Consider the following 27,100-nt stretch of genomic DNA (forward strand, 5'->3'; position numbering starts at 1 on the left):
ACAGGTCACTGTAGGAAGAGCTCTGTCCGTGGGATCTTCTGGTGAGTTGTGAAGTGACCAGAGACCCATCAAAAAGCCCATATGGGCCGGGGACACTTGTCACCCTCCAAAGGAGCTCCAGATCGCACCTTTTAGAAGGCTGACCACCGGTTCTTCATGGGAGGAAGGAGGCCAGGCCCCGATTAATCCCACCGGATTGTCCAGGTTACTACTAGGCCCCTTTCACACCTCCATGGTGCCACCTCTGTGTCTGTGCTTATAGGGACAGGATGGGAAAAGCTTTTAACCTCTTCTCCTGGCCCTACAGATTAGGGTTCCCAATCAGTGTGCCTCCAGCTGTTGCAAAACTACAACTCCCAGCATGCCCGGACAGCCTTTGGCTGTCCGGGCATGCTGGGAGTTGTAGTTTTGCAACAGCTGGAGGCACACTGATTGGGAAACACTGCTATAAATCAAGGTTCTGACCTATACTTACCTCCTTCCTCACTCCACCACCATTCTCCTGGAGCCAATCCAGCTGTTGTGTTTGGGGTCGGTGCATGCGCTGCCGCTCAGCCAATCAGAGGTTACAGCATTGTCCTACCCTAACTGCTGATTGGCTGATTGAGCAGTGCGCGCTCTGACCCCAAACACAGCAAGTGATGTACAACAGGACCGGCGGCTCCAGGAGAACTGCGGGGGAAGCCAGGAAGGTAAGTATATGCTTTTATGTTCTCCCCCAGGCTGATAATATTTAAAATAAATAAAATAATAAATGCAGAATACCCCTTTAACTTGTTTCATCCCGGAACGTTCCTCGGTTCTGTCCATCCGAGAATATTCTGGCGCTTTCTATTAGTGGTTTGACATTTGGAGGCTTCAGTGGAATCTCAATTACTGGAGGGCGGAGGAGACGCTTTCATGTGGAGGACGGAGACGATCCCGACTCGTTCCCCGCGCTTCATATTTACCGACCAATTAACGACAGACGAGGAATGAAGAGAAGCGCTAATCTGTGTCCGGGAGATAAGAAGAAGTTAATGGAGGGATTAATGTATTATAATGTGTGTGACCCCGGGGTGTAACACTAGGGGGGGGATGAGAGCTCAAAACCATACAAGGGTATATAGTGTATGCATATACACAAATATATATATACACAGGTACATACAGCCATACATGGGTACATAGGATATACATCTATATATATATATATATAAAACTCAATGGGGGAGATTTATCAAAACCGGTCCAGAGGAGAAGTTGCCCAGTTGCCCATAGCAACCAATCAGATCACTGCTTTCACTTTTAACGAGGCCTCTGCAAAATGTAAGTAGTGATCTGATTGGTTGCTATGGGCAACTGGTCAACTTTTCCTCTGCACAGGTATTGATATTCACCCCATACTTACCCCCATATACAGTCATATTCACCCCATACTTACCCCCATATACAGTCATATACACCCCATACTTACACATATATACAGTCATATTCACTCATACTTACACACATATACAGTCATACTTACACACATATACAGTCATATACAGTCATACTTACACATATATACAGTCATATTCACTCATACTTACACACATATACAGTCATATACAGTCATACTTACACACATATACAGTCATATTCACTCATACTTACACACATATACAGTCATATTCACTCATACTTACACACATATACAGTCATATACACCCATACATACACACATATACAGCCATATTCACTCATACTTACACACATATACAGTCATATTCACCCCATACTTACACACATATACAGTCATACTTACACACATATACAGTCATATTCACTCATACTTACACACATATACAGTCATACTTACACACATATACAGTCATATTCACTCATACTTACACACATATACAGTCATACTTACACACATATACAGTCATATTCACTCATACTTACACACATATACAGTCATATTCACTCATACTTACACACATATACAGTCATATACAGTCATACTTACACACATATACAGTCATATACACTCATACTTACACACATATACAGTCATATTCACTCATACTTACACACATATACAGTCATATACAGTCATACTTACACACATATACAGTCATATTCACTCATACTTACACACATATACACTCATACTTACACACATATACAGTCATATACACTCATACTTACACACATATACAGTCATATACAGTCATACTTACACACATATACAGTCATATTCACTCATACTTACACACATATACAGTCATATTTACTCATACTTACACACATATACACTCATACTTACACACATATACAGTCATATACACTCATACTTACACACATATACAGTCATATTCACTCATACTTACACACATATACAGTCATATTCACTCATACTTACACACATATACAGTCATATTCACCCCATACTTACACACATATACAGTCATATTCACCCCATACTTACACACATATATACAGTCATACATACACATATATACAGTCATATTCACCCCATACTTACACACATATATACAGTCATATACACTCATACTTACACACATATACAGTCATATTCACTCATACTTACACACATATACAGTCATATTCACTCATACTTACACACATATACAGTCATATTCAATCATACTTACACACATATACAGTCATATTCAATCATACTTACACACATATACAGTCATATTCACCCATACTTACACATATATACAGTCATATTCACTCATACTTACACATATATACAGTCATATACAGTCATATTCACCCCATACTTACACACATATATACAGTCATATTCACTCATACTTACACACATATACAGTCATATTCACTCATACTTACACATATATACAGTCATATACAGTCATATTCACCCCATACTTACACACATATATACAGTCATATTCACTCATACTTACACACATATACAGTCATATTCACTCATACTTACACATATATACAGTCATATTCACTCATACTTACACACATATACAGTCATATTCACTCATACTTACACACATATACAGTCATATTCACTCATACTTACACACATATACACTCATACTTACACACATATACAGTCATATACACTCATACTTACACACATATACACTCATACTTACACACATATACAGTCATATTCACTCATACTTACACACATATACAGTCATATTCACTCATACTTACACACATATACAGTCATATACACCCATACTTACACACATATACAGTCATATTCACTCATACATACACACATATACAGTCATATACACCCATACTTACACACATATACAGTCATATTCACTCACTTACACACATATACAGTCATATTCACCCCATACTTACACATATATACAGTCATACTTACACACATATACAGTCATACTTACACACATATACAGTCATATTCACTCATACTTACACACATATACAGTCATATTCACCCCATACTTACACACGTATACAGTCATACTTACACACATATACAGTCATATTCACTCATACTTACACACATATACAGTCATATTCACTCATACTTACACACATATACAGTCATACTTACACACATATACAGTCATATTCACTCATACTTACACACATATACAGTCATATTCACTCATACTTACACACATATACAGTCATATTCACTCATACTTACACACATATACACTCATACTTACACACATATACAGTCATATACACTCATACTTACACACATATACAGTCATATTCACTCATACTTACACACATACAGTCATATTCACTCATACTTACACACATATACAGTCATACATACACACATATACAGTCATATTCACTCATACTTACACACATATACAGTCATACTTACACACATATACAGTCATACTTACACACATATACAGTCATATTCACTCATACTTACACACATATACAGTCATATTCACTCATACTTACACACATATACAGTCATATTCACTCATACTTACACACATATACACTCATACTTACACACATATACAGTCATATTCACCCCATACTTACACACATATACACTCATACTTACACACATATATAGTCATATACACTCATACTTACACACATATACAGTCATATTCACTCATACTTACACACATATACAGTCATATTCACTCATACTTACACACATATACAGTCATATTCACTCATACTTACACACATATACAGTCATATTCACCCCATACTTACACACATATATACAGTCATACATACACATATATACAGTCATATTCACCCCATACTTACACACATATATACAGTCATATACAGTCATACTTACACACATATACAGTCATATACAGTCATATTCACTCATACTTACACATATATACAGTCATATACACCCATACATACACACATATACAGTCATATACACCCATACATACACACATATACAGTCATATTCACTCATACTTACACACATATACAGTCATATACACCCATACTTACACACATATACAGTCATATACACCCATACATACACACATATACAGTCATATTCACTCATACTTGCACACATATACAGTCATTTTCACTCATACTTACACACATATACAGTCATATTCAATCATACTTACACACATATACAGTCATATTCACCCCATACTTAGACATATATACAGTCATATTCACCCCATACTTACACACATATACAGTCATATTCACCCCATACTTACACACATATACAGTCATACTTACACACATATACAGTCATATTCACCCCATACTTAGACATATATACAGTCATATTCACTCATACTTACACATATATACAGTCATATTCACCCCATACTTACACACATATACAGTCATATTCACCCCATACTTACACACATATACAGTCATACTTACACACATATACAGTCATATTCACCCCATACTTACACACATATACAGTCATACTTACACATATATACAGTCATATTCACCCCATACTTACACACATATACAGTCATATTCACCCCATACTTACACACATATACAGTCATACTTACACACATATACAGTCATATTCACCCCATACTTAGACATATATACAGTCATATTCACCCCATACTTACACACATATACAGTCATATTCACCCCATACTTACACACATATACAGTCATACTTACACACATATACAGTCATATTCACCCCATACTTACACACATATACAGTCATACTTACACATATATACAGTCATATTCACCCCATACTTACACACATATACAGTCATATTCACCCCATACTTACACACATATACAGTCATACTTACACACATATACAGTCATATTCACTCATACTTACACACATATACAGTCATATACAGTCATACTTACACACATATACAGTCATATTCACTCATACTTACACACATATACAGTCATATTCACTCATACTTACACACATATACAGTCATATTCACCCATACTTACACACATATACAGTCATATACAGTCATACTTACACACATATACAGTCATATTCACTCATACTTACACACATATACAGTCATATACACCCATACATACACACATATACAGTCATATTCACTCATACTTACACATATATACAGTCATATTCACTCATACTTACACACATATACAGTCATATTCACTCATACTTACACACATATACAGTCATATACACCCATACATACACACATATACAGTCATATTCACTCATACTTACACACATATACAGTCATATACACCCATACTTACACACATATACAGTCATATACACCCATACTTACACACATATACAGTCATATTCACTCATACTTACACACATATACAGTCATATACACCCATACTTACACACATATACAGTCATATACACCCATACTTACACACATATACAGTCATATTCACTCATACTTACACACATATACAGTCATATTCACCCCATACTTACACATATATACAGTCATACTTACACACATATACAGTCATACTTACACACATATACAGTCATACTTACACACATATACAGTCATATTCACTCATACTTACACACATATACAGTCATACTTACACACATATACAGTCATATTCACTCATACTTACACACATATACAGTCATACTTACACACATATACAGTCATATTCACTCATACTTACACACATATACAGTCATACTTACACACATATACAGTCATATACACTCATACTTACACACATATACAGTCATATTCACCCCATACTTACACACATATACAGTCATATACACTCATACTTACACACATATACAGTCATATTCACTCATACTTACACATATACAGTCATACTTACACACATATACAGTCATACTTACACATTCAGGTACCAGTAATGTACAGGTCGCCGCCCTCTGCCTGGTGATGCCCATAGGAATATACCGCCATAGTGTCACGAGTCCCTGTGAAGTTATTCCCCACAGATAGATATTCTGCTCAGATAGATCCAGTGTATACAAAGATGATGGACGTTGTACATTGGGATGTGGAGATTAGATTGTGAGCTCTTGGGCTCAGTCCTTACTATCTAGTTGTCTCTTTCCTGTTCTCTGCTCCTGTTTTCTGCTCCGGCCTCCTCCCTGCCCCCTCCTGTGTAAATGACACCAGGCTCATAAATTAGTGATCCCCCTGGGAGGCAGCACAGGAGACTGTACACACTGAGCACTGCATAACCAACACACAGTATACACACTGTACACACTGTACACACTGAGCACTGCATAACCAGCACACAGTATACACACTGTACACACTGTATACACTGAGCACTGCATAACCAGCACACACTATACACACTATACACACTGTATACACTGAGCACTGCATAACCAGCACACAGTATACACACTGTACACACTGAGCACTGCATAACCAGCACACAGTATACACACTATACACACACTGTACACTGCATAACCAGCACACAGTATACACACTGTACACACTGAGCACTGCATAACCAGCACACAGTATACACACTATACACACACTGTACACTGCATAACCAGCACACAGTATACACACTGTACACACTGAGCACTGCATAACCAGCACACAGTATACACACTGTACACACTGAGCACTGCATAACCAGCACACAGTATACACACTGTACACACTGAGCACTGCATAACCAGCACACAGTATACACACTGTACACACTGAGCACTGCATAACCAGCACACAGTATACACACTGAGCACTGCATAACCAGCACAGAGTATACACACTATACACACTGTACACTGCATAACCAACACACAGTATACACACTATACACACACTGTACACTGCATAACCAGCACACAGTATACACACTATACACACTGAGCACTGCATTACCAGCACACAGTATACACACTATACACACTGAGCACTACATAACCAGCACACAGTATACACACTGTATACACTGAGCACTGCATAACCAGCACACAGTATACACACTATACACACTGAGCACTGCATAACCAGCACACACTATACACACTGTATACACTGAGCACTGCATAACCAGCACACAGTATACACACTATACACACACTGTATACACTGAGCACTGCATAACCAGCACACAGTATACACACTATACACACTGAGCACTGCATAACCAGCACACAGTATACACACACTGTATACACTGAGCACTGCATAACCAGCACACAGTATACACACTTTACACACTATACACACTGTATACACTATACACACTGTATACACTGAGCACTGCATAACCAGCACACAGTATACACACTATACACTATACACACTGTATACACTGAGCACTGCATAACCAGCACAAAGTATACACACTATACACACTGTATACACTGAGCACTGCATAACCAGCACACAGTATACACACTATACACACTGAGCACTGCATAACCAGCACACAGTATACACACTATACACACTGTACACACTGAGCACTGCATAACCAGCACACAGTATACACACTATACACACACTGTACACTGCATAACCATCACAGTATCCACACTATACACACACTGAGCACTGCATAACCAGCACACAGTATACACACTATACACACACTGTACACTGCATAACCAGCACACAGTATACACACTATACACACACTGAGCACTGCATAACCAGCACACAGTATACACACTATACAACTGTATACACTGAGCACTGCATAACCAGCACACAGTATACACACTATACACACTAAGCACTGCATAACCAGCACACACTATACACACTATACACACTATACACACTGAGCACTGCATAACCAGCACACAGTATACACACTATACACACACTGAGCACTGCATAACCAGCACACAGTATACACACTATACACACACTGTACACTGCATAACCAGCACACAGTATACACACTATACACACACTGAGCACTGCATAACCAGCACACAGTATACACACTATACAACTGTATACACTGAGCACTGCATAACCAGCACACAGTATACACACTATACACACTGAGCACTGCATAACCAGCACACAGTATACACACTATACACACTGAGCACTGCATAACCAGCACACAGTATACACACTATACACACTGAGCACTGCATTACCAGCACACAGTATACACACTATACACACTATACACACTGAGCACTGCATAACCAGCACACAGTATACACACTATACACACTGTACACACTGAGCACTGCATTACCAGCACACAGTATACACACTATACACACTATACACACTGAGCACTGCATAACCAGCACACAGTATACACACTATACACACTGTACACACTGAGCACTGCATAACCAGCACACAGTATACACACTATACACACTGAGCACTGCATAACCAGCACACAGTATACACACTATACACACACTGTACACTGCATAACCGGCACACAGTATACACACTATACACACTGAGCACTGCATAACCAGCACACAGTATACACACTATACACACACTGTACACACTGAGCACTGCATAACCAGCACACAGTATACACACTATACACACTGTACACACTGAGCACTGCATAACCAGCACACAGTATACACACTATACACACTGTATACACTGAGCACTGCATAACCAGCACACAGTATACACACTATACACACTGTACACACTGAGCACTGTATAACCAGCACACACTATACACACTGTACACACTGAGCACTGCATAACCAGCACACACTATACACACACTGTACACTGCATAACCAGCACACAGTATACACACTATACACACTATACACACTGAGCACTGCATAACCAGCACACAGTATACACACTATACACACTGAGCACTGCATAACCAGCACACAGTATACACACTTTACACACTGTATACACTGAGCACTGCATAACCAGCACACAGTATACACACTATACACACTGTACATACTGAGCACTGCATAACCAGCACACAGTATACACACTATACACACTGAGCACTGCATAACCAGCACACACTATACACACTATACACACTGAGCACTGCATAACCAGCACACAGTATACACACTATACACACTGTATACACTGAGCACTGCATAACCAGCACACAGTATACACACTATACACACTGAGCACTGCATAACCAGCACACAGTATACACACTATACACACTGTACACTGCATAACCAGCACACAGTATACACACTATACACACTGAGCACTGCATAACCAGCACACACTATACACACTATACACACTGAGCAGTGAATAACCAGCACACAGTATACACACTATACACACTATACACACTGAGCACTGCATAACCAGCACACAGTATACACACTATACACACTGAGCACTGCATAACCAGCACACAGTATACACACTATACACACTGTACATACTGAGCACTGCATAACCAGCACACAGTATACACACTATACACACTGAGCACTGCATAACCAGCACACACTATACACACTATACACACTATACACACTGAGCACTGCATAACCAGCACACAGTATACACACTATACACACTGTACACACTGAGCACTGTATAACCAGCACACACTATACACACTGTACACACTGAGCACTGTATAACCAGCACACACTATACACACTATACACACTATACACACTGAGCACTGTATAACCAGCACACACTATACACACTGTACACACTGAGCACTGCATAACCAGCACACAGTATACACACTATACACACTGAGCACTGCATAACCAGCATACAGTATACACACTATACACACTGTATACACAGAGCACTGCATAACCAGCACACAGTATACACACTATACACACTGTACACACTGAGCACTGCATAACCAGCACACAGTATACACACTGAGCACTGCATAACCAGCACACAGTATACACACTATACACACTGTACACACTGAGCACTGTATAACCAGCACACAGTATACACACTATACACACTGTATACACTGAGCACTGCATAACCAGCACACAGTATACACACTATACACACTGAGCACTGCATAACCAGCACACACTATACACACTGTACACACTGAGCACTGCATAACCAGCACACAGTATACACACTGTACACACTGAGCACTGTATAACCAGCACACACTATACACACTATACACACTGTACACACTGAGCACTGCATAACCAGCACACAGTATACACACTATACACACACTGTACACACTGAGCACTGCATAACCAGCACACAGTATACACACTATACCCACTGAGCACTGCATAACCAGCATACAGTATACACACTGTACACACTATACACACTGTATACACAGAGCACTGCATAACCAGCACACAGTATACACACTATACACACTGAGCACTGCATAACCAGCATACAGTATACACACTATACACACTGTATACACAGAGCACTGCATAACCAGCACACAGTATACACACTATACACACTGAGCACTGCATAACCAGCACACAGTATACACACACTGTATACACTGAGCACTGCATAACCAGCACACAGTATACACACTATACACACTGTACACACTGAGCACTGTATAACCAGCACACAGTATACACACTATACACACTATACACACTGAGCACTGCATAACCAGCACACAGTATACACACTATACACACTGAGCACTGCATAACCAGCACACAGTATACACACTACACACACTGTACACACTGAGCACTGCATAACCAGCACACAGTATACACACTATACCCACTGAGCACTGCATAACCAGCATACAGTATACACACTATACACACTGAGCACTGCATAACCAGCACACAGTATACACACTGTACACACTATACACACTGTATACACAGAGCACTGCATAACCAGCACACAGTATACACACTATACACACTGAGCACTGCATAACCAGCATACAGTATACACACTATACACACTGTATACACAGAGCACTGCATAACCAGCACACAGTATACACACTATACACACTGAGCACTGCATAACCAGCACACAGTATACACACACTGTATACACTGAGCACTGCATAACCAGCACACAGTATACACACTATACACACTGTACACACTGAGCACTGTATAACCAGCACACAGTATACACACTATACACACTATACACACTGAGCACTGCATAACCAGCACACAGTATACACACTATACACACTGAGCACTGCATAACCAGCACACAGTATACACACTACACACACTGTACACACTGAGCACTGCATAACCAGCACACAGTATACACACTATACACACTGAGCACTGCATAACCAGCACACAGTATACACACTATACACACTGTACACACTGAGCACTGCATAACCAGCACACAGTATACACACTATACACACTGAGCACTGCATAACCAGCACACACTATACACACTATACACACTATACACACTGAGCACTGCATAACCAGCACACAGTATACACACTATACACACTGTACACACTGAGCACTGCACACACATCACACTGCACACACATCACATCACACTGCACACACATCACCCTGCACACACATCACCCTGCACACACATCACCCTGCACACACATCACACACATCACCCTGCACACACATCACACTGCACACACATCACACTGCACACACATCACACACATCACCCTGTACACACATCACACACATCACCCTGCACACACATCACCCTGTACACACATCACCCTGTACACACATCACCCTGCACACACATCACCCTGCACACACATCACACACATCACCCTATACACACATCACCCTGTACACACATCACCCTGCACACACATCACACTGCACACACATCACCCTGCACACACATCACCCTGCACACACATCACCCTGTACACACATCACCCTGCACACACATCACCCTGCACACACATCACCCTGCACACACATCACCCTGCACACACATCACACACATCACCCTGCACACACATCACCCTGTACACATCACCCTGCACACACATCACCCTGTACACATCACCCTGCACACACATCACCCTGCACACACATCACACACATCACCCTGCACACACATCACCCTGTACACATCACCCTGCACACACATCACCCTGCACACACATCACACTGCACACACATCACACTGCACACACATCACACTGCACACACATCACCCTGCACACACATCACCCTGCACACACATCACCCTGCACACACATCACACACATCACACATCACACACATCACACTGCACACACATCACCCTGCACACACATCACACACATCACACTGCACACACATCACACACATCACCCTGCACACACATCACACTGCACACACATCACACACATCACACTGCACACACATCACACACATCACCCTGCACACACATCACCCTGCACACACATCACCCTGCACACACATCACACACATCACCCTGCACACACATCACCCTGCACACACATCACACATCACACACATCACACTGCACACACATCACCCTGCACACACATCACACACATCACACTGCACACACATCACACTGCACACACATCACCCTGTACACACATCACACTGCACACACATCACCCTGCACACACATCACACTGCACACACATCACACTGCACACACATCACACACATCACCCTGCACACACATCACACTGCACACACATCACCCTGCACACACATCACACACATCACACTGCACACACATCACACACATCACCCTGCACACACATCACACACATCACCCTGCACACACATCACACACATCACCCTGCACACACATCACACACATCACCCTGCACACACATCACCCTGCACACACATCACACACATCACCCTGCACACACATCACCCTGCACACACATCACCCTGTACACACATCACACACATCACCCTGCACACACATCACCCTGCACACACATCACCCTGCACACACTGCACACACATCACCCTGCACACACATCACACACATCACACTGCACACACATCACACTGCACACACATCACCCTGCACACACATCACACACATCACCCTGCACACACATCACCCTGCACACACATCACCCTGCACACACATCACCCTGTACACACATCACCCTGCACACACATCACACACATCACCCTGCACACACATCACCCTGTACACATCACCCTGCACACACATCACCCTGCACACACATCACACACATCACCCTGCACACACATCACCCTGCACACACATCACCCTGCACACACATCACACTGCACACACATCACCCTGCACACACATCACACACATCACCCTGCACACACATCACCCTGCACACACATCACACACATCACCCTGCACACACATCACACACATCACCCTGCACACACATCACCCTATACACACATCACCCTGCACACACATCACACATCACACACATCACACATCACACACATCACACTGCACACACATCACCCTGCACACACATCACCCTGCACACACATCACCCTATACACACATCACCCTATACACACATCACCCTGCACACACATCACCCTGTACACTCATCACACACATCACCCTGTACACTCATCACACACATCACCCTGCACACACATCACACACATCACACACATCACCCTGCACACACATCACCCTGTACACTCATCACACACATCACCCTGTACACTCATCACACACATCACCCTGCACACACATCACACACATCACACACATCACCCTGCACACACACATCACCCTGCACACACATCACCCTGCACACACATCACACACATCACCCTGCACACACATCACACTGCACACACATCACCCTGCACACACATCACACTGCACACACATCACACTGCACACACATCACACACATCACACACATCACCCTGCACACACACATCACCCTGCACACACATCACCCTGCACACACATCACACACATCACCCTGCACACACATCACACTGCACACACATCACCCTGCACACACATCACACTGCACACACATCACCCTGCACACACATCACACTGCACACACATCACACTGCACACACATCACCCTGCACACACATCACACTGCACACACATCACACACATCACCCTGCACACACATCACACTGCACACACATCACCCTGCACACACATCACCCTGCACACACATCACCCTGCACACACATCACCCTGCACACACATCACACTGCACACACATCACCCTGCACACACATCACACACATCACCCTGCACACACATCACACTGCACACACATCACCCTGCACACACATCACACTGCACACACATCACACACATCACCCTGTACACACATCACACTGTACACACATCACCCTGCACACACATCACACTGCACACACATCACACACATCACCCTGCACACACATCACACTGCACACACATCACCCTGCACACACATCACCCTGCACACACATCACCCTGCACACACATCACCCTGCACACACATCACACTGCACACACATCACCCTGCACACACATCACACACATCACCCTGCACACACATCACACACATCACCCTGCACACACATCACCCTGCACACACATCACCCTGCACACACATCACCCTCCCCCTCCCTGCTCTTCTGCCGCTTCTGTCCAGGTGCCGGAGAGGAAGAGGCTGAGCAGAGGGAAGGAAGATGGCGAAGAGCCGGGGGCTGAGGATCCTTCTCCCCCATCTCCTCTATATCCTGACCGTCAGATGCGCCCGGTGCCAGATGGTGGAGGTGAGACGAGCTGCAGCCGCAGAGCATCGCGCCCGATACATTGTTTCCTTCTCACCAGAAGTTTTCTTCTATGTTTATGTAACAAACTTTCCTTCCTGATACATTGTAACGGTGAGCGGAGCATCTGCTGAGAACAGTCACTATATACAGGTACCTGGAGTAAGGATGTGTTATATACAGGCACCTGGTGTAAGGATGTGTTATATACAGGCACCTGGTGTAGGGATGTGTTATATACAGGCACCTGGTGTAAGGATGTGTTATATACAGGTACCTGGAGTAAGGATGTGTTATATACAGGCACCTGGAGTAAGGATGTGTTATATACAGGCACCTGGAGTAAGGATGTGTTATATACAGGCACCTGGTGTAAGGATGTGTTATATACAGGCACCTGGAGTAAGGATGTGTTATATACAGGCACCTGGAGTAAGGATGTGTTATATACAGGCACCTGGTGTAAGGATGTGTTATATACAGGCACCTGGTGTAAGGATGTGTTATATACAGGGACCTGGTGTAAGGATGTGTTATATACAGGTACCTGGAGTAAGGATGTGTTATATACAGGCATCTGGTGTAAGGATGTGTTATATACAGGCACCTGGTGTAGGGATGTGTTATATACAGGCACCTGGTGTAGGGATGTGTTATATACAGGCACCTGGTGTAGGGATGTGTTATATACAGGCACCTGGTGTAAGGATGTGTTATATACAGGTACCTGGTGTAAGGATGTGTTATATACAGGTACCTGGTGTAGGGATGTGTTATATACAGGCACCTGGTGTAAGGGTGTGTTATATACAGGCATATGGTGTAAGGATGTGTTATATACAGGCACCTGGTGTAGGGATGTGTTATATACAGGCACCTGGTGTAAGGATGTGTTATATACAGGCACCTGGTGTAAGGATGTGTTATATACAGGCACCTGGAGTAAGGATGTGTTACATACAGGCACCTGGTGTAAGGATGTGTTATATACAGGCACCTGGTGTAGGGATGTGTTATATACAGGGACCTGGTGTAAGGATGTGTTATATACAGGGACCTGGTGTAAGGATGTGTTATATACAGGCACCTGGAGTAAGGATGTGTTATATACAGGCACCTGGAGTAAGGATGTGTTATATACAGGCACCTGGAGTAAGGATGTGTTATATACAGGCACCTGGTGTAAGGATGTGTTATATACAGGGACCTGGTGTAGGGATGTGTTATATACAGGCACCTGGTGTAAGGATGTGTTATATACAGGTACCTGGTGTAGGGATGTGTTATATACAGGCACCTGGTGTAAGGATGTGTTATACACAGGCACCTGGTGTAAGGATGTGTTATATACAGGCACCTGGAGTAAGGATGTGTTATATACAGGCATATGGTGTAAGGATGTGTTATATACAGGCACCTGGTGTAGGGATGTGTTATATACAGGCACCTGGTGTAGGGATGTGTTATATACAGGTACCTGGAGTAAGGATGTGTTATATACAGGTACCTGGAGTAAGGATGTGTTATATACAGGTACCTGGAGTAAGGATGTGTTATATACAGGCACCTGGTGTAAGGATGTGTTATATACAGGTACCTGGTGTAGGGATGTGTTATATACAGGCACCTGGAGTAAGGATGTGTTATATACAGGCACCTGGAGTAAGGATGTGTTATATACAGGCACCTGGAGTAAGGATGTGTTATATACAGGCACCTGGAGTAAGGATGTGTTATATACAGGCACCTGGAGTAAGGATGTGTTATATACAGGCACCTGGTGTAAGGATGTGTTATATACAGGCACCTGGAGTAAGGATGTGTTATATACAGGCACCTGGAGTAAGGATGTGTTATATACAGGCACCTGGTGTAAGGATGTGTTATATACAGGCACCTGGTGTAAGGATGTGTTATATACAGGGACCTGGTGTAAGGATGTGTTATATACAGGTACCTGGAGTAAGGATGTGTTATATACAGGCATCTGGTGTAAGGATGTGTTATATACAGGCACCTGGTGTAGGGATGTGTTATATACAGGCACCTGGTGTAGGGATGTGTTATATACAGGCACCTGGTGTAGGGATGTGTTATATACAGGCACCTGGTGTAAGGATGTGTTATATACAGGTACCTGGTGTAAGGATGTGTTATATACAGGTACCTGGTGTAGGGATGTGTTATATACAGGCACCTGGTGTAAGGGTGTGTTATATACAGGCATATGGTGTAAGGATGTGTTATATACAGGCACCTGGTGTAGGGATGTGTTATATACAGGCACCTGGTGTAAGGATGTGTTATATACAGGCACCTGGTGTAAGGATGTGTTATATACAGGCACCTGGAGTAAGGATGTGTTACATACAGGCACCTGGTGTAAGGATGTGTTATATACAGGCACCTGGTGTAGGGATGTGTTATATACAGGGACCTGGTGTAAGGATGTGTTATATACAGGGACCTGGTGTAAGGATGTGTTATATACAGGCACCTGGAGTAAGGATGTGTTATATACAGGCACCTGGAGTAAGGATGTGTTATATACAGGCACCTGGAGTAAGGATGTGTTATATACAGGCACCTGGTGTAAGGATGTGTTATATACAGGGACCTGGTGTAGGGATGTGTTATATACAGGCACCTGGTGTAAGGATGTGTTATATACAGGTACCTGGTGTAGGGATGTGTTATATACAGGCACCTGGTGTAAGGATGTGTTATATACAGGCACCTGGTGTAAGGATGTGTTATATACAGGCACCTGGAGTAAGGATGTGTTATATACAGGCATATGGTGTAAGGATGTGTTATATACAGGCACCTGGTGTAGGGATGTGTTATATACAGGCACCTGGTGTAGGGATGTGTTATATACAGGTACCTGGAGTAAGGATGTGTTATATACAGGTACCTGGAGTAAGGATGTGTTATATACAGGTACCTGGAGTAAGGATGTGTTATATACAGGCACCTGGTGTAAGGATGTGTTATATACAGGTACCTGGTGTAGGGATGTGTTATATACAGGCACCTGGAGTAAGGATGTGTTATATACAGGCACCTGGAGTAAGGATGTGTTATATACAGGCACCTGGAGTAAGGATGTGTTATATACAGGCATATGGTGTAAGGATGTGTTATATACAGGCACCTGGTGTAGGGATGTGTTATATACAGGCACCTGGTGTAGGGATGTGTTATATACAGGCACCTGGAGTAAGGATGTGTTATATACAGGCACCTGGTGTAAGGATGTGTTATATACAGGGACCTGGGACCTGGTGTATGGATGTGTTATATACAGGCACCTGGTGTAAGGATGTGTTATATACAGGCACCTGGAGTAAGGATGTGTTATATACAGGTACCTGGAGTAAGGATGTGTTATATACAGGCACCTGGTGTAAGGATGTGTTATATACAGGCACCTGGTGTAGGGATGTGTTATATACAGGCACCTGGAGTAAGGATGTGTTATATACAGGCACATGGTGTAAGGATGTGTTATATACAGGCACCTGGTGTAAGGATGTGTTATATACAGGCACCTGGTGTAAGGATGTGTTATATACAGGCACCTGGTGTAAGGATGTGTTATATACAGGCATCTGGAGTAAGGATGTGTTATATACAGGCACCTGGAGTAAGGATGTGTTATACACAGGCACCTGGTGTAAGGATGTGTTATACACAGGCACCTGGTGTAGGGATGTGTTATATACAGGCATCCGGTGTAAGGATGTGTTATATATAGGTACCCGGAGTAAGGATGTGTTATATACAGGCACCTGGTGTAGGGATGTGTTATATACAGGCACCTGGTGTAAGGATGTGTTATATACAGGTACATGGTGTAAGGATGTGTTATATACAGGCACCTGGTGTAAGGATGTCTTATATACAGGCACCTGGTGTAAGGATGTGTTATATACAGGTACCTGGAGTAAGGATGTGTTATATACAGGCACCTGGTGTAAGGATGTGTTATATACAGGCACCTGGAGTAAGGATGTGTTATATACAGGCACCTGGAGTAAGGATGTGTTATATACAGGCACCTGGTGTAAGGATGTGTTATATACAGGCACCTGGAGTAAGGATGTGTTATATACAGGCACCTGGAGTAAGGATGTGTTATATACAGGCACCTGGTGTAAGGATGTGTTATATACAGGCATCTGGTGTAAGGATGTGTTATATACAGGCACCTGGAGTAAGGATGTGTTATATATAAGTACCCCGAGTAAGGATGTGTTATATACAGGCACCTGGTGTATGGATGTGTTATATACAGGCACCTGGTGTAAGGATGTGTTATATACAGGCACCTGGTGTATGGATGTGTTATATACAGGCACCTGGTGTAAGGATGTGTTATATACAGGCACCTGGTGTAAGGATGTGTTATATACAGGCACCTGGTGTAGGGATGTGTTATATACAAGGACCTGGTGTAAGGATGTGTTATATACAGGCACCTGGTGTAGGGATGTGTTATATACAAGGACCTGGTGTAAGGATGTGTTATATACAGGCACCTGGAGTAAGGATGTGTTATATACAGGCACCTGGTGTAGGGATGTGTTATATACAGGTACCTGGAGTAAGGATGTGTTATATACAGGCACCTGGTGTAAGGATGTGTTATATACAGGCACCTGGAGTAAGGATGTGTTATATACAGGCACCTGGTGTAAGGATGTGTTATATACAGGCACCTGGTGTAAGGATGTGTTATATACAGGCACCTGGAGTAAGGATGTGTTATATACAGGCACCTGGAGTAAGGATGTGTTATATATAAGTACCCCGAGTAAGGATGTGTTATATACAGGCACCTGGTGTAAGGATGTGTTATATACAGGCACCTGGAGTAAGGATGTGTTATATACAGGCACCTGGTGTAAGGATGTGTTATATACAGGCACCTGGTGTAGGGATGTGTTATATACAAGGACCTGGAGTAAGGATGTGTTATATACAGGGACCTGGTGTAAAGATGTGTTATATACAGGCACCTGGTGTAAGGATGTGTTATATACAGGCACCTGGTGTAAGGATGTGTTATATATAGGCACCTGGTGTAGGGATGTGTTATATACAGGCACCTGGTGTAAGGATGTGTTATATACAGGCACCTGGTGTAGGGATGTGTTATATACAGGCACCTGGAGTAAGGATGTGTTATATACAGGCACCTGGTGTAAAGATGTGTTATATACAGGGACCTGGTGCAAGGATGTGTTATATACAGGCACCTGGTGTAAGGATGTGTTATATACAGGGACCTGGTGTATGGATGTGTTATATACAGGGACCTGGTGTAAGGATGTGTTATATACAGGCACCTGGTGTAAGGATGTGTTATATACAGGCACCTGGTGTAGGGATGTGTTATATACAGGCACCTGGTGTAGGGATGTGTTATATACAGGCACCTGGTGTAAGGATGTGTTATATACAGGCACCTGGTGTAGGGATGTGTTATATACAGGCACCCGGTGTAAGGATGTGTTATATATAGGTACCCGGAGTAAGGATGTGTTATATACAGGCACCTGGTCTAGGGATGTGTTATATACAGGCACCTGGTGTAAGGATGTGTTATATACAGGTACATGGTGTAAGGATGTGTTATATACAGGCACCTGGTGTAAGGATGTCTTATATACAGGCACCTGGTGTAAGGATGTGTTATATACAGGCACCTGGTGTAAGGATGTGTTATATACAGGCACCTGGTGTAAGGATGTGTTATATACAGGCACCTGGTGTAGGGATGTGTTATATACAGGCACCTGGTGTAAGGATGTGTTATATACAGGCACCTGGTGTAGGGATGTGTTATATACAGGCACCTGGAGTAAGGATGTGTTATATACAGGCACCTGGTGTAAAGATGTGTTATATACAGGGACCTGGTGCAAGGATGTGTTATATACAGGCACCTGGTGTAAGGATGTGTTATATACAGGCACCTGGTGTAAGGATGTGTTATATACAGGTACCTGGAGTAAGGATGTGTTATATACAGGCACCTGGTGTAAGGATGTGTTATATACAGGGACCTGGTGTAAGGATGTGTTATATACAGGCACCTGGTGTAAGGATGTGTTATATACAGGCACCTGGTGTAGGGATGTGTTATATACAGGCACCTGGTGTAGGGATGTGTTATATACAGGCACCTGGTGTAAGGATGTGTTATATACAGGCACCTGGTGTAGGGATGTGTTATATACAGGCACCCGGTGTAAGGATGTGTTATATATAGGTACCCGGAGTAAGGATGTGTTATATACAGGCACCTGGTGTAGGGATGTGTTATATACAGGCACCTGGTGTAAGGATGTGTTATATACAGGTACATGGTGTAAGGATGTGTTATATACAGGCACCTGGTGTAAGGATGTCTTATATACAGGCACCTGGTGTAAGGATGTGTTATATACAGGTACCTGGAGTAAGGATGTGTTATATACAGGCACCTGGTGTAAGGATGTGTTATATACAGGCACCTGGTGTAAGGATGTGTTATATACAGGCACCTGGAGTAAGGATGTGTTATATACAGGGACCTGGTGTAAGGATGTGTTATATACAGGCACCTGGAGTAAGGATGTGTTATATACAGGCACCTGGAGTAAGGATGTGTTATATATAAGTACCCCGAGTAAGGATGTGTTATATACAGGCACCTGGTGTAAGGATGTGTTATATACAGGCACCTGGTGTAGGGATGTGTTATATACAGGCACCTGGTGTAAGGATGTGTTATATACAGGCACCTGGTGTAGGGATGTGTTATATACAAGGACCTGGTGTAAGGATGTGTTATATACAGGCACCTGGTGTAGGGATGTGTTATATACAAGGACCTGGTGTAAGGATGTGTTATATACAGGCACCTGGAGTAAGGATGTGTTACATACAGGCACCTGGTGTAAGGATGTGTTATATACAGGCACCTGGAGTAAGGATGTGTTATATACAGGCACCTGGAGTAAGGATGTGTTATATATAAGTACCCCGAGTAAGGATGTGTTATATACAGGCACCTGGTGTAAGGATGTGTTATATACAGGCACCTGGTGTAAGGATGTGTTATATACAGGCACCTGGTGTAGGGATGTGTTATATACAGGCACCTGGTGTAGGGATGTGTTATATACAGGCACCTGGTGTAAGGATGTGTTATATACAGGCACCTGGTGTAGGGATGTGTTATATACAGGCACCTGGAGTAAGGATGTGTTATATACAGGCACCTGGTGTAAAGATGTGTTATATACAGGGACCTGGTGTAAGGATGTGTTATATACAGGCACCTGGTGTAAGGATGTGTTATATACAGGTACCTGGAGTAAGGATGTGTTATATACAGGCACCTGGTGTATGGATGTGTTATATACAGGGACCTGGTGTAAGGATGTGTTATATACAGGCACCTGGTGTAGGGATGTGTTATATGCAGGCACCTGGTGTAAGGATGTGTTATATACAGGGACCTGGTGTAAGGATGTGTTATATACAGGCACCTGGTGTATGGATGTGTTATATACAGGGACCTGGTATAAGGATGTGTTATATACAGGCACCTGGTGTAGGGATGTGTTATATACAGGCACCTGGTGTAAGGATGTGTTATATACAGGCACCTGGTGTAGGGATGTGTTATATACAGGCACCTGGTGTAAGGATGTGTTATATACAGGCACCTGGTGTAAGGATGTGTTATATACAGGGACCTGGTGTAAGGATGTGTTATATACAGGGACCTGGTGTAAGGATGTGTTATATACAGGTACATGGTGTAAGGATGTGTTATATACAGGCACCTGGTGTAAGGATGTGTTATATACAGGGACCTGGTGTAAGGATGTGTTATAAACAGGTAGCTGGTGTAGGGATGTGTTATATACAGGTACCTGGTGTAAGGATGTGTTATATACAGGCACCTGGTGTAGGGATGTGTTATATACAGGGACCTGGTGTAAGGATGTGTTATATACAGGCATCTGGTGTAAGGATGTGTTTTATACAGGCACCTGGTGTAGGGATGTGTTATATACAGGCACCTGGTGTAGGGATGTGTTATATACAGGCACCTGGTGTAAGGGTGTGTTATATACAGGCACCTTGTGTAAGGATGTGTTATATACAGGCACCTGGAGTAAGGATGTGTTATATACAGGCACCTGGTGTAAGGATGTGTTATATACAGGCACCTGGTGTAAGGGTGTGTTATATACAGGCATATGGTGTAAGGATCTCTTATATTCAGGCACCTGGTGTAAGGATGTGTTATATACAGGCACCTGGTGTAGGGATGTGTTATATACAGGCACCTGGTGTAAGGATGTGTTATATACAGGCACCTGGTGTAAGGATGTGTTATATACAGGCACCTGGTGTAGGGATGTGTTATATACAGGCACCTGGTGTAAGGGTGTTTTATATACAGGCACCTGGTGTAAGGATGTGTTATATACAGGCACCTGGTGTAGGGATGTGTTATATACAGGCACCTGGTGTAGGGATGTGTTATATACAGGCACCTGGTGTAAGGATGTGTTATATACAGGCACCTGGTGTATGGATGTGTTATATACAGGCATCTGGTGTAAGGATGTGTTATATACAGGCATCTGGTGTAAGGATGTGTTATATACAGGCACCTGGTGTAAGGATGTGTTATATACAGGCATCTGGTGTAAGGATGTGTTATATACAGGCACCTGGTGTAAGGATGTGTTATATACAGGCACCTGGAGTAAGGATGTGTTATATACAGGCACCTGGTGTAAGGATGTGTTATATACAGGGACCTGGTGTAAGGATGTGTTATATACAGGCACCTGGAGTAAGGATGTGTTATATACAGGCACCTGGTGTAGGGATGTGTTATATACAGGCATCTGGTGTAAGGATGTGTTATATACAGGCACCTGGTGTAGGGATGTGTTATATACAGGGACCTGGTGTAAGGATGTGTTATATACAGGCATCTGGTGTAAGGATGTGTTATATACAGGCACCTGGTGTAGGGATGTGTTATATACAGGCACCTGGTGTAGGGATGTGTTATATACAGGCACCTGGTGTAGGGATGTGTTATATACAGGCACCTGGTGTAGGGATGTGTTATATACAGGCACCTGGTGTAGGGATGTGTTATATACAGGGACCTGGTGTAAGGATGTGTTATATACAGGGACCTGGTGTAAGGATGTGTTATATACAGGCACCTGGAGTAAGGATGTGTTATATACAGGCATCTGGTGTAAGGATGTGTTATATACAGGCACCTGGTGTAAGGATGTGTTATATACAGGCACCTGGAGTAAGGATGTGTTATATACAGGCACCTGGAGCAAGGATGTGTTATATACAGGCATCTGGTGTAAGGATGTGTTATATACAGACACCTGGTGTAAGGATGTGTTATATACAGGCACCTGGTGTAAGGATGTGTTATATACAGGTACCTGGAGTAAGGATGTGTTATATACAGGTACATGGTGTAAGGATGTGTTATATACAGGCACCTGGAGTAAGGATGTGTTATATACAGGGACCTGGAGTAAGGATGTGTTATATACAGGCACCTGGTGTAAGGATGTGTTATATACAGGGACCTGGAGTAAGGATGTGTTATATACAGGTACATGGTGTAAGAATGTGTTATATACAGGCACCTGGAGTAAGGATGTGTTATATACAGGGACCTGGAGTAAGGATGTGTTATATACAGGCACCTGGTGTAAGGATGTGTTATATACAGGGACCTGGTGTAAGGATGTGTTATATACAGGCACCTGGTGTAAGGATGTGTTATATACAGGCACCTGGTGTAGGGATGTGTTATATACAAGGACCTGGAGTAAGGATGTGTTATATACAGGCACCTGGTGTAAGGATGTGTTATATACAGGCACCTGGTGTAAGGATGTGTTATATACAGGCACCTGGTGTAAGGATGTGTTATATACAGGCACCTGGAGTAAGGATGTGTTATATACAGGCACCTGGTGTAGGGATGTGTTATATACAGGCACCCGGTGTAAGGATGTGTTATATACAGGCACCTGGTGTAGGGATGTGTTATATACAGGCACCTGGTGTAAGGATGTGTTATATACAGGCACCTGGTGTAAGGATGTGTTATATACAGGCACCTGGTGTAAGGATGTGTTATATACAGGCACCTGGAGTAAGGATGTGTTATATACAGGCACCTGGTGTAAGGATGTGTTATATACAGGCACCTGGTGTAGGGATGTGTTATATACAGGCACCCGGTGTAAGGATGTGTTATATATAGGTACCCGGAGTAAGGATGTGTTATATACAGGTACCTGGTGTAAGGATGTGTTATATACAGGCAGCTGGTGTAAGGATGTGTTATATACAGGGACCTGGTGTAAGGATGTGTTATATACAGGGACCTGGTGTATGGATGTGTTATATACAGGGACCTGGTGTAAAGATGTGTTATATACAGGCACCTGGTGTAAGGATGTGTTATATACAGGCATCTGGTGTAAGGATGTGTTATATACAGGCACCTGGAGTAAGGATGTGTTATATACAGGCACCTGGTGTAAGGATGTGTTATATACAGGCACCTGGTGTATGGATGTGTTATATACAGGGACCTGGTGTAAGGATGTGTTATATACAGGGACCTGTTGTAAGGATGTGTTATATACAGGCACCTGTTGTAAGGATGTGTTATATACAGGTACCTGGTGTATGGATGTGTTATATACAGGCACCTGGTGTATGGATGTGTTATATACAGGGACCTGGTGTAAGGATGTGTTATATACAGGCACCTGGTGTAAGGATGTGTTATATACAGGCACCTGGTGTATGGATGTGTTATATACAGGGACCTGGTGTAAGAATGTGTTATATACAGGCACCTGGTGTGAGAATGTGTTATATACAGGGACCTGGGGAAGATATATCATTGCGCAGTTAGTTTTTGCGGTTTAATACTGCGCTTCGTTCCTCGCGGTGCAGGGGATGAGCTTTATTAACCGCATCTTTCTTAAAAAGGCACAAAAATAATGTGCAAACGTTCAAAAAACGTGTAAATTCACGCCACTTCTGCCTTAGAAAGTGACACCCGACATCAAGTTCTGAGGTGATTGTTCATTTGTGAAAAGTCTGTGCGCCGTTTTGACAAATTTGGCGCTTGTAAGCCAAAAACACGGACTGCGCAGACACATTAATTAATCTCCCCGTTTGTACTGAGGGAAAACAACATTTACAGACTGTAACATTCTGCAGTCGGTTCTTTTATTTTGCTGTTTTGTGTTGTTTGGTTTTTTCTGTGTGTTATGTATGAGATTGTTTATATGGCAGCAGGAAGGGTTTAGTATTGGGATTATATTATTAACAATAAAAATTACCTGGTGGGACGGTCTGACTGCTGGGACCCAATCATCCAAATAATCATCAGAATAATCAATCATTAGAATAATTATCAGAATAATCAATAGAATAATAATTAGAATAATCATCAGAATAATCAATCATTAGAATAATTATCAGAATAATCAATAGAATAATAATTAGAATAATCATCAGAATAATCAATCGTTAGAATAATTATCAGAATAATCAATATAATAATAATTTGAATAATCATCAAAACAATCAGAATAATCAATCATTAGAATAATCATCAGAATAATAATTAAAATATTTATCAAAATAATAAATATAATAATCACCAGAATAATCATCAGTATAATCAATCACAAGGATAATCATTAGAATAACCATTGGAATAATTATTATCAGGATTATCACCAGCATAATCATTAGAATCATTATTAGAATAATCAGAATAATCATTAGAACAATCAAAAGAATAATCATCAGAATAATCTTTAGAATATTCACTAGAAAAATCTTTAGAATAAT

At 42.3% G+C, this 27,100-nt stretch overlaps 1 protein-coding gene across 4 annotated transcripts in view; it reads left to right on the forward strand.

Annotated features, from left to right (window-relative positions):
• Positions 1–1,335: 1,335 nt before the first annotated feature.
• Positions 1,336–27,100, forward strand: part of TMIE (transmembrane inner ear) — a 112,760-nt gene continuing 86,995 nt past the window's right edge. For 2 of the 4 annotated variants that reach the window (XM_056518722.1, XM_056518723.1), the window contains exon 1: positions 14,958–15,160. In XM_056518722.1, coding sequence (XP_056374697.1) covers positions 15,074–15,160 — 87 coding nt within the window. In that variant the 5' untranslated portion in view covers positions 14,958–15,073. Of the gene's footprint in view, positions 1,366–14,957; positions 15,161–27,100 lie in introns of those variants that run through there. The other 2 variants (XM_056518720.1, XM_056518721.1) reach the window with 2 other exon arrangements.

This window comes from Hyla sarda, chromosome 5, assembly GCF_029499605.1.
Source record: "Hyla sarda isolate aHylSar1 chromosome 5, aHylSar1.hap1, whole genome shotgun sequence".
NCBI classification, from domain to species: Eukaryota; Metazoa; Chordata; class Amphibia; order Anura; family Hylidae; genus Hyla; species Hyla sarda.